This window comes from Euleptes europaea, chromosome 2 (genome assembly GCF_029931775.1).
Source record: "Euleptes europaea isolate rEulEur1 chromosome 2, rEulEur1.hap1, whole genome shotgun sequence".
In the NCBI taxonomy this organism is placed as follows: domain Eukaryota; kingdom Metazoa; phylum Chordata; class Lepidosauria; order Squamata; family Sphaerodactylidae; genus Euleptes; species Euleptes europaea.
The window spans coordinates 107,708,895-107,723,496 of record NC_079313.1 but is presented as its reverse complement, the minus strand read 5'-3'; the positions used below and the strand labels follow the sequence as shown (position 1 = coordinate 107,723,496).

Here is a 14,602-nt window from a genome sequence, read left to right as displayed (position 1 = left end):
GTTTTATTCCAGCTGGACACCCAGTCGCTCTAGCAAGCAAAATATCTGGGCCCCGATTATACTGGGGCGAGAACTTTTATTACATTTCCATGCTTTGACAGGACATGTCAACATTCCACACCTATCTGGTTGATTAACACTGTCTGGAGCCTCAAGAGCTCCAACAGCTTTTTCCCGGTTTCAGCTCTTGTTTATTGCTCAACATGACTTTCCATGACTTTCCCCCTACTTACACACACACACTCTGCTAGCTAGTATCCAGGCAGACATTTTTCCCCTAGTAACTCAACACACACACACACAGAGTTATCCTGCCCAGCAACAAGCTAATCCCTTGCTGTCCTAATACTTTGTCAATGCATTTACAGAAAGGAAAAGAGGTTATTACAAACTTAATAAATCAGACTGCTTAAATGGATCTCCCATATTCAGGGGAAATCTATCTGGCTGTCACACAAGACCTCCCCCAATGTTGCTTCCTAGGACTCGTATGGAGGGGTTGCCTGTCTCTGGATGTGGAGGTTCTGGGGCAAGTCTGCCAAGTTTAAGCCGGGTTCCTGATTCCCGCCCTGACTGTTGGAAAGACACAGAAAACACAGGGGAGGTTTTGCCTTGGATTTGCCGCTCTCTAGATGCACATTTCCCCCATCTGAATTCTCAAAACTCTGCATGGGGGGGCTTATTGTCGAGTTTTGAGAATGTGGCTGGAGAAAATGTGCATTTAGAGAGCGGCAAACCCAAGGCAAACAAGTCACGAAAGCTCATACCCTGCCAGAAAATATTCTTGTCAGTCTTTTAAGGTGCCACTGGACTCTTGCCCTTTTCTACCACTGCAGGCAGACTAACCCGGCGACCCACTGAGAAAATATTTTTGTTAGTCTTTAAGGTGCCACTGGACTCTTGCTCTTTTCTACTACTGCATCTGAAGAAGTGAGCTGTGGCGCCCGAAACCTCATACCCTACCAGAAAATATTCTTGTTTATTATAAAAACAATAAAAAAATATTATAAAAACAATTTAAAAAAAAACAGAAAATATTCTTGCTAGTCTTTAAGGTGCCACTGGACTCTTGCTCTTTTCTACTACTGCATTTAATATTATCTCCCATAAACTTTTAAGCTCATACCCTGCCAGAAAATACTTTAAGGTGCCACTGGACTCTTGCTCTTTTCTACTACTGCATTTAATATTATCTCCCATAAACTTTTAAGCTCCTACCCTGCCAGAAAATATTCTTGCTAGTCTTCAAGGTGCCCCTGGACCCTTGCCCTTTTCTACCACCGCAGGCAGACTCCCACGGCCGCCCACCGCGACTTAAGTCAGCGCTCGTCAGGCCAAAGACCCAAACCGCAGCGCCCGTTTCGGCCTGGCCCTCTCCCCCCGCCGTAGCCGCCCCGTCTCACGTGACGGAAGGCGCGTGGCTGCAGACGCCGCCATTGGCCAGGCCGCGGGGCCGGCGCTCACGTGGGTGCGCGGGCGGCTTCCGTGCCGTGGTCGCCGGCGCGCTGAGTCCGGGGCCTGGTCGGGGGACGATGAGCGGCGGCCGGCGGAAGGAGGAGCCGCAGCAGCAGACGTCGCACTCGCAGCAGCACCCGGTGGCCAACGGCGGCGGCGGCGTCCTGCGGGGCTCGCTGTGGGGCAAGGCGCTGCGGAGCGACTCCGCCTGGGAGGACAAGGTGTGAGGCCCGGCCCGGCCCGGCCCTGCGGCGGCCTCCGGGTGCAGGAGTGTCCCCGTCGGGAAGGGGCGAGTCGGGGCGGTGGAGGGACTGCCTTGCGGGGGAGGCCACGCGGCTGCCCTCTCCTCTGAGACAGTCCTGAGGGCGGAAGGGAGAGTTGGGAGTCCGGCTTGCTGGGGCGCTGCTTTGGTCTGCGGTCGGACTTTAGTCCTGCCAAAGCAGGAGTGCCGCTGAACGTCAAGAAAACAAAAGTAATGACTGCGGGAGAATTACACAGCTTTCAGGTGGACAATGAGGAAACTGAAATGGTTCAAGGCTTTCTATTCCTTGGCTCCACCATCAACCGAAAGGGAGACTGCAGCCAAGAAATCAGAAGGAGGTTGAGACTGGGAAGGGCGGCCATGAAGGAGCTGGAAAATATTTTGGAGTGTGAGGATGTGTCACTGGCCACCAAGACTAGGTTAATTCATGCCATCGTATTCCCTATTACTATGTATGGGTGTGAAAGCTGGACAGTGAAGAAAGCGGATAGGAAGAAAGTAGATTCCTTTGCAATGGGGTGTTGGAGGAGAGGGTTACGGATTCCGTGGACTGCCCCCCCAAAAAAACCCAAATCAGTGGGTTATAGATCAAATCAGGCCTGAACTGACCCTAGAAGCTAAAATGACTAAATTGAGGCTATCGTATTTTGGTCACGTCATGTGATGACAAGAGTCACTGGAAAAGACAGTCATGCTAGGAAAAGGTTGAGGGCAGCAGGAAAAGAGGAAGACCCAACAAGAGATGGATGGACTCAATAAAGGAAGCCACAGTCTTCAATTTGCAAGATCTGAGCAAGGCTGTCAAAGATAGGACATTTTGGAGGACTTTCATTCATAGGGTCGCCATGAGTCGGAAGCGACTTGATGGCACTTAACACACACACAGGACTTTAGAGAGCAACAAGATTTTTTGGGGGGAAGGCGGGTTGAGCTGCCGAGAGTCAACGTTCCCTTCGTCAGGGGCTCAAGAAGAGATCTCTTAACACAGGGAAGTTCTAGAGGAGTAGCTGATTAGTCCTATGAGGAAAGGTTGAAGGAGCTGGGTATGTTTAGCCTGCAGAGGAGAAGACTGAGAGGGGATATGATAACCATGTTCAAGTACTTGAAGGGCTGTCACATAGAGGAGGGTGCCGAGTTGCTTTCTGTTGCCCCAGAAGGTCGGACCAGAACCAACTGGTTGAAATTAAATCAAAAGAGTTTCCGTCTAGACATTAGGAAGGATTTTCTAACAGTTAGAGCGGTTCCTCATTGGAACAGGCTGCCTTGGGAGGTGGTAAGTGCTCCTTGCCTGGAGGTTTTTAAGAAGAGGCTAGATGGCCATCTGTCAGCAATGCTGATTCTGTGACCTTAGGCAGATCATGAGAGGGGGGGCACCTTGGGCATCTTCTGGGCATGGAGTACGGGTTGGGGGGAGGTAGTTGTGAATTTCCTGCATTGTGCAGGGGGTTGGACTAGATGAACCTAGTGGTCCCTTACAACTCTATGATTCTAGTCTGTTGATGCAAAAAGCCTTTTCTGAACTTAAATGCTGACCTCTAGAAAGAAATATTACAGTGCCATTATAAGCAGAGGATTGCATTACTTGATTGCCCCATGAACGGAATTCAGTGAATATGTTTTGGCAAAACCTTTTTGTGGGATACAGTACATTTTGCCATATACATGACGTGTGGTCTCACTTTGAACATAAGGAAGGCCATGCTGGATCAGACCAAGGTCCATCAGGTCCAAAGTCTGTTCACAAAGTGGCCAACCAGGTGCCTCTAGGAAGCCCAAAAGCAAGGCAACTGCCACAGCATTATCCTGCCTGTGTTCCACAGCACCTAATATAATGGGCATGCTCCTCTGATCCTGGAGAGAATGTAGGATATAAATATGTATGGGAAATATTATTGCCTGCTGTGGTTGCTTTAAATGATGGCTATTCTTCATGTACAGCTGAGAATCAGATAGAAACATTGCAAAGTATATATATTGTATTTCATGGCCTTTTGACCTCCCTGCTTAGTTTTTTCCTTTGTTTTAGTACCTGTGTCTGCTAACTGAGAACATGCCTCTTGCATCTAATTAATGCATCCCACAAAAAGCTTACACCATACTAAAAGTTGTGGTTTTTATAGTGCCGTGCCCTCCTTTCTTAAAGGAATTGGGGTTTGTGCTGTTCTGTGTTGTTTTAAGTTTGTGTGAAACTGAACTCGTTCACAAAGGATGGGCCTGTCAATAGCAGGTGGCGTGATGGCCTGGGCAATTGATGCATTTCTCAATAATTATAATAAGCCCTGAAGACAAAGGAGTTCAGGTGTCCTCAGAGCCTAATTTTTTCCGGTTCGTATGGGAGTCACTCAGAAAAATATGTGTATGAATTATAGGTGTATTCAGAAATGGCAAATTTTGATCTTGTCTTTTCTCTGCAGGATGAGTTTCTAGATGTGATTTATTGGTTCCGGCAGATCATTGCTGTTATTTTGGGAGTGATCTGGGGCATTGTTCCGCTAAAGGGATTTATAGGCATAGCAATGTAAGTTTTTTTTTTCCTTTTTGTTAAATAGTGCACTGCTGGTAGCAGTAGTTAAACACTTGAGGTGGCAAGGTGATAGAAATCCTTTCTCTGTGTAAATTGCTGGAAGTCAGCAACTCTTGAGTTGTAAGAGTCTGCGGTCTTCTTGCACTGGATTTTGCATGAAGTACAGAAGAATGAAGGGCAGAGAAGGTGATTAATTTTAGCTCAGTGCAGATGGGATAAAAGGAAGCCACAGTGTTGGTTGGTTGTTGTAGCAGAAACATTGGTAGTCATTAAAAGTGAAGAGTAATATTGGATTCTTGCTTGCAACAGAATAAGAATTTCCCCCCAAAAGTCATCCTGTTCATGGAGAGCTGTCAATTGAAAGCCTACAGCAGCTGGCTTGGATCCAACCTAAATTTTCCAATGGCCGAATGGAATTTTCCAGCCTCCCATCTCCAACTGCAGCCCACTGATCACCATTAAATGCTGCGACTGGGGGATGGGGGATTTTAAGAAATGACACATGAGGGTGGTCTGAAGCAAAAAAGGAGAATCAGTGGAAATTGCCAGCATAGTTTGGCTCCAACCCCCTGTGTCTTTAAGAAGCAAGGTTAAAATCTTGGATGGCAGGCACTCTGATGCCTATGGTCTTTATACATTTCAACTCTGTACCCAAATGGCAGCTTTGGCTGAGCAGTTATACTGGTATCTTGGAAATCCATGTTTTTCCCCCATCTCTAGTAATAAGTAGTTATAAGTAGTAATAAGCAGAGAGTGCTAACTCGAGTTAGTAAATAGAGTAGCATATGGAATCCTTGCATGCATTTTATTTATCCAGCATAGCAGTTCTACAGAAGAGTGTTTCGGGATTTCTAGCTGGTGCTTGCCATAGCTCTGCTTCTGGGTTTGTTTGCCATATGGGCTTCAGGCCACCAGGAAGATCTCCTATGCATGCCACACTGAAATGCATGGGAATAGTGTTCTCAAGCACATTGTTAATTTCTGTGAGGCTTCTGGGGGATTATCTTCCTGATGGATCATTGCTGAAGTATTTTAATGTTTTCACACTGTAATTTAAAGTTGGTGGCTTTCAATTGCTCTTATTTTCTTTCTCTCCAGATTCTGCCTCATAAATGCCGGTGTCCTGTACCTCTATTTTAGTAGCTTCCAACAGATAGATGAAGAGGAGTATGGAGGAACATGGGAACTAACAAAGGAAGGGTTCATGACGTCTTTTGCATTGTTTTTGGTAATCTACATTGCATGTTCATAGATATAAGGCTTTATGCACAGAGTTAGCGTATAAAATAAGAGACAGATCATTTCAGGAAACTTAAAAAATTAATTAGTGGGAAAAGACACAGAGAAGATGCAAGGGAACAAAAAGATGAGCTGCACAGTATGATTGCAGCTGTGGGGAGTTGTATGTATTCTTTGTCGTAGAGGCTGATAGGTACATTACAAGAATTGGGTAGGCAAAGATTTTCCTGGCTAGTATCACCTGAGGCTGAAGATGCTTTTGTGTTCATGTGTACATATATGTGTGTATTCGCTCCCCTGCACAAACACATACAAAGCTCATCCCAGTTTTCTCACACATCTTTCTGTGTACATGGAGTTGATGGGAAATGTTAAAAAGTCATGTCCTTGTCCTGTACCACTTTGAACTGCAAGTCAATAAAAACTTTGCCATCTACTGAATGTGCAAAGTAGCCAAAAATACTAATGGTAATAGGAGGCAAACAGATTTTCTGGTGTTTTACGGTGCTGTCCTATGCAGAATTACTCTAGTGGGCTTAAATTGAAGTAACGGTAGGATTGCTCTGTCAGTTATTTAGAAGATCATATTGCTAAAGACAATCATATTGCTAAAGTTCTGGATCGAAACACGGGCACTGTCTCCACACACATTTTTGTTTTGTCTCGGTGTATCTCAGAGAAATGGATACCTGAGGAGAAGAACTAGTTCTTCCTCACTACTGAAAACATTGTAACTTCTACAGTAGGAATGCTGACTCCTCTTGTAATGTTTCTTCCTGGCCACAGGACTGTGGTGAAATTTTGTTATTCAAAACAGAGGAAACTAAAATAGCACTGTTTTGGACAGTGTGGTCGTAAGGACCCTTGCTGATGTTGCCTTTATTTTTTGTGCTCCCTTCTAGGTTGTCTGGATAATCTTCTACACTGCCATCCATTATGATTGACAAAATAAGCCAAATCAGTTGTCACAAGAGATCAAAGAACACTTTAAGGAGCAGCCTCTGATGGACTGGTGGGGGGAGGTAAAATAAGCCTACTTTTATACCCAAGGTCCGAGGAGATGGGACAAGCTTCATGGCTTCTGAGAAGAGAAATTGAGTCTGTGTTGATCATTTCTTTTTTTAAAAGTGTTGCTTTTCTGGAACTTAAAAAAGCCATCACAATATTAAACAGTTCAAGACTGTTCAACCTTTGAATCCTTTCTGTGACCTTATCCACTGCAGTGACAACCAACCTCTCTTTGCTAAAGGGTGACCCTAGTAATTAACTTATGCCCACAATGTTGCCCTCTCCCAAATGAGATCTGTTGAATTTGTGACTTGTCTGACAACATACAGTTTTAAAACAGTAGCCATCGTGAGGCTCTTGGCAGGAGGAAAACTATGGAATTTATTATAGAGCACAGAAATTGATGGTTGTCTTCAGCTTGTTTTAAGAAAATTAAAGGTCTGATTTCCGTAAACTTTATTGTATTAAGTATTAATGTTTTTAACTGGGTCATCAAGGGTTTCTTAAACTTTGGTTGCTGAATTTAGTTATAACCCAAATCTTGAGATTATTTCTTAAAATTTTCAGATTATAATCCCTATTGATGTTTGTTGAGTATGCCTGGTTTGTTTGTTTAGCCTCTAAAAAGTCACAATTTTAAGAGCACCTTAATGTTTTGATTAGCCAACTAATTGACTTCTCAGAGCCTACCTCAGAGTTCAGTAGTCTGAATGCACAAAATTACTCAAGATGTATTTCCGCACTCAGTTACTTAGGGGTTTCTACATTTATTTGGAGTTCAAACACGGCTCAGTTTTCAGTTTTAATAAATAATTGAAAAAAATTAATATAATGAAGGCAGCTAATGTCTTGTACATGGAACTATTCCACGGTGGGAATAGATTGGGCTACAGTTTTGATTTTTGTGATTATAGGTATTGTAGGGAGTAATAATGCATTAGGGATGACTATACAGTAGTTTAGGCTACTTATGATTCTTATAGATCTTGTCCAGGAATATTTTTAAAATATATACAAGACTATCTACATGGGTATCTTCAGGAAGTAGACATGGCTGTTCTAATCTTAATTGAAGATTAAACGACCGAGGAAGGAGGTTTGCACTAAGACTGCCTTATGGTGAGAACCTGACTTGAGTCTTAATACACTGTGGATGGATTCTTATGTTCTTGCTCCTCTGTTAAGCCCTCTTTTTTGCGTACTTCACTATCCAAGTCAAATTTCTAGATACTGCAAATACTATCTTGTCCCCCTCCCCACTGCTCAGTTCTAGCATGTGGGGAGAACTCTGTCATAAGAAAGGCAGAAGTACTGTAGGTGCTGACAGCCACCACAGGGGCTTTTCTTGCAGGTCTTTGTTGCCAACTTACTGAATAGTTTTACATTCAGTCTACTCTTCTGTTGTGTGGATAGGTCTGTCATTCTCCCCTAACACTTGATTTCTGTTAGTATTTAAATTACATTTCTCAGTCAGCATCTGATTTTTGTTTACTTAAAGCTACAGTTACCCACCAATATATTAGATCATTTTATACATGAACATGCTCTAATAAATGTCATGTGGTTATGAAGTTGGTATGGTTTTTTTCATTTGTATTAGCATTCTTTCATATCTGAGTATTAAAGCTTCAGGGCTGACTTGTCACTTAAATGGATCTAGTGACTTCAGAAAAGATGGAAGCACTTGGATTTAACTAAATTCAGCCATAGAGATGCTTGCTTTGGGATTATGGCATCACCTGTCCAAAACCAAGAAATATAATTACTGTGCCTTGTAACTGGGTCCTGTAGAGGGAGGAAAGCAAGCTAGGATTGTTCAAATAATGCGCAGGCAAAAACATCTGTAGAAGTATTGTTTCTTGTGGCAAGTACAGGACTTTATTTGAGCCTAGATTCAAACCTATGATTTATTTTGAATGCTAAAGAGTTGGCTCTGGAATGAGTGAAATAGCATTGTGGCATATAAAAAAGCAAGCTTCCATTAGCACCTTAAAGACTAACAAAATTTCTGGCAGGGTATGCGTTTTCGTGAGCCACAGCTCACTTCTGTATCTGAGGAAGTAAGCTGTGGCTCACGAAAGCTCATACCCTGCCAGAAATTTTGTTAGTCTTTAAGGTTCTACTGGACTCTTGCTCTTTTCTACTGCTATTGACAGATTAACACCATATCTAATACTCATCATATTCTGGAGATGTGTAAAGGATACCTTTCTCTCAGGGGTGTCTTATAACTTGACTCCACATATCTGAGGCAGCATGGTTGGATAATGTGGTGGGTGAAATAATGAGCAAATGGCAATTTAAGGGTGGATTTTATTTTAAGCATCTGTATCCTGGTTCTCAGGATGACATACTCAATTAAAATCACAACAGTAAAATGAACTAAAATGTAAAACACCACAAATGTCATACAACAGCAAATAAAAAAGCAGAATATTGTCGAAGGCTTTCACGGTCAGAGTTCATTGGTTCTTGTAGGTTATCCGGGCTGTGTAACCGTGGTCTTGGAATTTTCTTTCCTGACATTTCGCCAGCAACTGTGGAAGGCATCTTCAGAGTAGTAACACTGAAGGACAGTGTCTCTCAGTGTCAAGGGTGTAGGAAGAGTAATATATAGTCAGAAAGGGGTTGGGTTTGAGCTGAGTATTGTCCTGCGAAAGTATTGTCCTGTAAGTATCAAGATAATGTGCTATTTTGTCAGATTGCACAGAGAAGCCATTGAAATTCATAAACATCAGCACAACTTTAACAGAAAAGAGGAGAGTTTAAGAATGAATAAGGCTTGGCTTCCTGCCCTGAAAAACCTCCAGACAAAGACAACATTCAACAATAGCCATACAGATTAGCTTTGGATTACACACATTAACAGATCACTTCAGGATACAATGGTTCCATATTAACATACCATACCCTCATTAGCACATTATCTTGATACTTACAGGACAATACTTTTGCAGGACAATACTCAGCTCAAACCCAACCCCTTTCTGACTATATATTACTCTTCCTACACCCTTGACACTGAGAGACACTGTCCTTCAGTGTTACTACTCTGAAGATGCCTGCCACACTTGCTGGCGAAACGTCAGGAAAGAAAATTCCAAGACCACGGTTACACAGCCCGGATAACCTACAAGAACCAAAAAAGCAGAATGGTTTCAAAATCACAGTACAGAACAGAAGGTAAACCAAACAAATTTCACCGAATACTCTAGGAGAATATGTAGGTTTTCACTTGGTGCTGGAAGGACAAAAAAATCTAGTCCCATGAGAACATCCATTCATCCTGTGCCCAGCAATATTCATAGGGACAAATCCCACCATTTTTAAAAAGCTATGTTCTCTAAATGGCTGTTTTTCTCGTTGTAATGTGTTAGTGGCAGAGACACGCTGATCTGTTAGTGCAGACAGGAGCAAACCTAAAAACACCTGTGTGCCTTGCTTTATGTTGCCTGGATATTATAGATTTACTAGGTTGAACCTTATTTTCTGAAATACAGTCTTTTATGATGGTGTGACCATGTATGCAATGCATTACTTGGGCTAATTCACTATGTTACAAAATATTGTCGAAGGCTTTCACATCGGTTCTTGTAGGTTATCCGGGCTGTGTGACCGTGGTCTTGGTATTTTCTTTCCTGACGTTTCGCCAGCAGCTGTGGCAGGCACTATGTTCCCTTTTACAGTGTGGCACTGCAGGAATGCTCTCCTGTGGTCAGCTCCTACACTGCCCTAGTAACATGTAAAAGTCTATTTCTGTGTGAAACAAGATAGTGGACTAGATGGGACCACTAGTCTGACCCTGCAAGCTCTTGTTATGTCCTTATTCTTTTGTGGTATGGGGCAGGCTCAGGAAGCTCCCACGTGTGAGAAATATGAATTGAAAGACTGCTATGATTTTATATTGGAAACTGCACAAGGCACATAGAATCAGATCTATCATTTTCTGCTGGTGGGAGTTTATTTCAGGTAGTGTGGCAATTTCCAGCAATTTCCCTCTTTCTTCTTACTGTATCCAGAGCTGTTAACAGGTCCTGAATGAAAGTGAGCTGAATTCTACTTGATCTTCTTAAGAGTCCATGATCTTATGCCTATGAATAATGGTCTTTTTTCAACATAACTGAAACAACAGGCAGTTGTTTTTAACTTGCTTGACGCGATGGGTAATGTTGTGTGAAAATACCTGAAAGCCGGCATGGTGTAGTGGTGGACTCTAATCTGGAGAACTGGATTTGATTCCCCATTCCTCCACATGAGCAGCAGACTCTAATCTGGTGAACCAGGTTGGTGTCCCCACTCCTACACATGAAGCCAGCTGGGTGACCTTGGACTAGTCACAGTTTGCTCCAAACTCTCTCAGCCCCACCTACCTCTCAAGGTGCCTTTTGTGGGGAGAGGAAGGGAAGGAGATTGTAAGCTGATTTGATTCTCCTTAAAAGGTAGAGAAAATTGGCATATAAAAACCAACTCTTCTTCTTCTGAAGGCATACAGATTATAGAATTATTTGACTAGAAGCAAGACAGATTTGACACAGACGGTGCATAAAAGAATGGTTTGCTGTAACCTGAGTCAATGCCTTTATAGGCTATGAGCTGACAGTCTTCAAAGGGTATATAGCAGGCTTGTCCAAACGGTGGCCCCCAGGCCGCATGTGGCCCAGGACAGCTATGAATGCAGCCCAACACAAAACCATAAACTTACTTAAAACATTATGAATCAGCTATCGTTAGTGTATTTTATGTGCGGCCCAAGACATTTCTTCTTCTTCCAATGTGGCCAAAAGATTGGACACCCCTGGTATGTAGCTTCTGCCCATGCCAAAATCATGGCTTCTGCCCTCTATGGAAAGGTTGTGGAATCATTGTCTTTGAACTTTCAAATTCTCTCCCCAAGAGCTGGAAACTAAGGAGAACTCTTAGTGTCTGAACTCACATCTGTAAGCTGAATTTCGGTAGTTGGTACATGAATGTGTAAGAATCACAAAAGAATCTTCTGGAAAATTGATCCATTTGATTGATATCCACAGCAGAAATCTCCTCTGGTGACATTGCCAGATAGTGTCCAAGCTGAGGACATGCCTTTACCAAGGGGATGTGTGATCCTTCCTCGTTCTCTAAAGAAACACATGATCAGTTACAAAGGCATGAATCTTGAAAAGATTAATGTTAGGCTGAGGAACAGCCATCTACTAAGGGGCTGAGTAAGACTTACCTGTGCTTTGGATGAAAGTAATAGTGTTAATTTAAATAATATAAAAACTGGAAATCACCCAGTTAAATTAATGCACAAATTTAAAGCAAGAATCTACTCCACATACATTGATCTGTGAAAATCAGTGCCAACAGTATCTTCTTTAGATTTTTAAAAAGTCTAGACCAGGGGTCTCCCATGTGACATCCATGGGTACCATGGTACCCAAGTGTTCCTGCCCAACAAGGCTTGATTGGCCACTGGAGATCCAGTTGGCGGTGCAGATGAAAATAACGTTGCAACAGCAGTAGCTCCCAACACAGTGCTGGTTTATTTTTAAAATATCTTTTTTTTAATTACTTTTATTTTCCCCTGCACTTGAGCTTCCTCTGTTTATGTAGCTCTGCCTCCTGTGGCAGCCATTTTGTGGTTTCATCTACCACCCTATGTCAGAATTCCAATGGTGTCCACAGGCTCAAAACTGGTGGGGACTCCCGCTCTACAGCAGGGGTCTCCAACAGGCAGCTTGTGAACTACCACTAGTTCACTGGCTGCTACCGAGTAACTTACGTATCCTGTAGAACAATAGTTATCAACTTTTCATATCTTACATCCTCTCTGTCCCCTGTCAAAGAACCTTGGTCCCACCATGATAGAAACAAGGAAAAACCCCACTTTTCCACAAAGGACATTTATATTTTACACGTGTTGAGTTGTTATGTTTAGCATATATGGTAAATGTTGACAATTTTTTAAAAAATTGCAGAGGCACAATGGATAGTTCATGGCAGGTAGGATTAGCAAGAACCACCTCATTAAAGACATTTATGTAGGATTAGGGGATATGCTGAGTACCCGAGGTTATTACTAGGATGCCAAGGTTATTACTGGTATTACTAGTATGCCAAAAGGTCATAGATGGTTAATCCATGGTGGCAGGTAGGGTCAGCAAGAAACAACATGTCTCACTTGCTAGTGATGATGTGGACTGAAGGAGAGAGAAGTCTTAGTAAATATTATGAAAATCCTGCATCTCAGCTGGACTACTTTTACATCCACCAGTGGTACACGCGCGACTGGTTGAGGGCCACTGCCTGAGAGGACCCAGGAACAGATAGCTCACAGAAAGATTTCATAAGATTTTTCCCTGCGTTGCTTAGCTTTATTTCTGGCGCTAATCTTAGTTTATATGCTGTTGCTAGAACAGAACAAAACTTGGTAACATGCTGTGGGCATAGCTCAGGCTATTTTCATTATTCAGAAGCAGCTCTCATTACAGGGAAATTTGGAGACCCCTGGTCTACATGAATAAAGATAGGCTAAGCATGAAAGAATGTACCTCCTCAGGTACCCCAAACATTATACTAACAGGAGCTAGTGGAGTATTCCATTAGTTTCTTGTGCTACAACATACTTCTCAAGCGTTCAGGATGTACTTTAAAAAACAAGCTGAGATTCTACTCCAAGGCTTGGATTGTCCCTTGTTAATCAGAATGGGGTTCTATAGGAATTTCCCCAACATATGACTGGATGCGTTAGTAGGTTCTTAGAGAAATATCCCAACCCCATCCTTAAAGGCTGTGAGGAGGCAGGGAAAATGACATGCATCAAAATAAACCCTTGGAGTTCATATATAGTCAGTAAAGTCTGTGCTGGGGTGTCCTCTTGTTCCCCCCTGCTTGTTAAGTAGCACAGACTAAACTCAGCATATATTGCTCATAAAGATAGGAGCCAGCGTGGTGTAGTGGTTACGAGCGGTGGTTTGGAACGGTGGATTCTGATCTGGGGAACCAGGTTTGATTCCCCACTCCTCCATATGAGCGGCAGAGGCTAATCTGGTGAACTGGATTTGTTTCCCCACTCCTACACATGAAGCCAACTGGGTGACCTTGGGCCAGTCACGCTCTCTCAGCCCCACCCACCTCACAGGGTGCCTGTTGTGGGGAGGAGAAGGGAAGGTGATTGCAAGCTAATTGGAGTCTCCCTTAAGTGGTAGAGAAAGTCGGCATATAAAAACCAACTCTTCGAAAGATCATGAACTGCATGAGCTCATCGTGGTTCTCCCAAAAGCCCCAGTCTAAGTTTACTCTCTGCTTGTCCTGAAGCCTGCATCATGTTCCAGCTGTTTTCTTTACCACACCCTTTCCATTTCCACTTCACCTTTTGTAATCTATATTTCTTTTTATTAAATTGCATTGAGAATGTGGGGGAAACTTGTTCGGAGTACAGCACTAACCGTGTTTGTTCTCGAGCTGCGGTACTGCTAGAGAGACCCATAGAATGACAGAAGTGAAACTCAGGGGAACTACAGTGGCCGAGTCCCGAGGAGCAAATATGAATTAAATCCACTATGGCCAGTGCCAGATGGTTTGGTTTTATAACCCGCAAAAACGTTAAGCCCATTGGCCCTGTCAAAAACCCGTCCTCTGATGCTGTCTTACGTAATTGGCCAGCCATGCTGTCGAAGAAAAGCCAGGATTGCCTGGAAGCTCCATATCTAACAAAAGCCACGTAATGGTTGCTCTCTATGCACAAAACTGCAAACAGCTCCAACGTTAGCGACTTAGTAGAAGAGCTGTTGAGTTTCTCTACTATGCAGGAATGCTTCTGTCTGGGCTGATGAGAAGAGACCTGGAAGAAACAAGCAGACAAGTAGTCAGGTTTTTTTTTATGAAGGGCAGGGGGAGATGTGAGATTTCTGAATTGTAGAAGATTTATTTCTCCCTTATGGGACCCAAAGAGCTTTACAACATTGTTCTCTTCTCTCCCATTTTATCCTTACAACAGCCACCTTTTGAGGTAGGTTAGGCTGAGAGAGAGTAGCCAGCCCAAGGTCAACCAGCAAACTTCCATGGCAGAATGGGCATTCAAACCTGTTTGAACTCTAGCTAGTCCACCACAGCACCTGTACCCACTATAGTAG

General features: G+C 43.1%; 1 protein-coding gene across 1 annotated transcript; it reads left to right on the top strand.

Annotated features, from left to right (window-relative positions):
- Positions 1–1,532: 1,532 nt before the first annotated feature.
- Positions 1,533–6,799, top strand: RAB5IF (RAB5 interacting factor). Its single transcript, XM_056845356.1, has 4 exons — positions 1,533–1,676; positions 4,132–4,235; positions 5,340–5,469; positions 6,383–6,799. The coding sequence occupies exons 1-4, from the start codon at positions 1,533–1,535 to the stop codon at positions 6,422–6,424; spliced, it is 420 nt and encodes a 139-aa protein (XP_056701334.1). The 3' UTR covers positions 6,425–6,799.
- The last annotated feature ends 7,803 nt before the right edge of the window (positions 6,800–14,602 follow it).

Coding starts and splice junctions, on each gene's coding strand:
- RAB5IF (XM_056845356.1), top strand. CDS start 1,533: ATGAGCGGCGGCCGGCGGAAGGAGGAGCCGCAGCAGCAGACGTCGCAC. Junction 1,677..4,131: donor ACTCCGCCTGGGAGGACAAG/GTGTGAGGCCCG, acceptor TTTTCTCTGCAG/GATGAGTTTCTAGATGTGAT. Junction 5,470..6,382: donor CGTCTTTTGCATTGTTTTTG/GTAATCTACATT, acceptor GCTCCCTTCTAG/GTTGTCTGGATAATCTTCTA.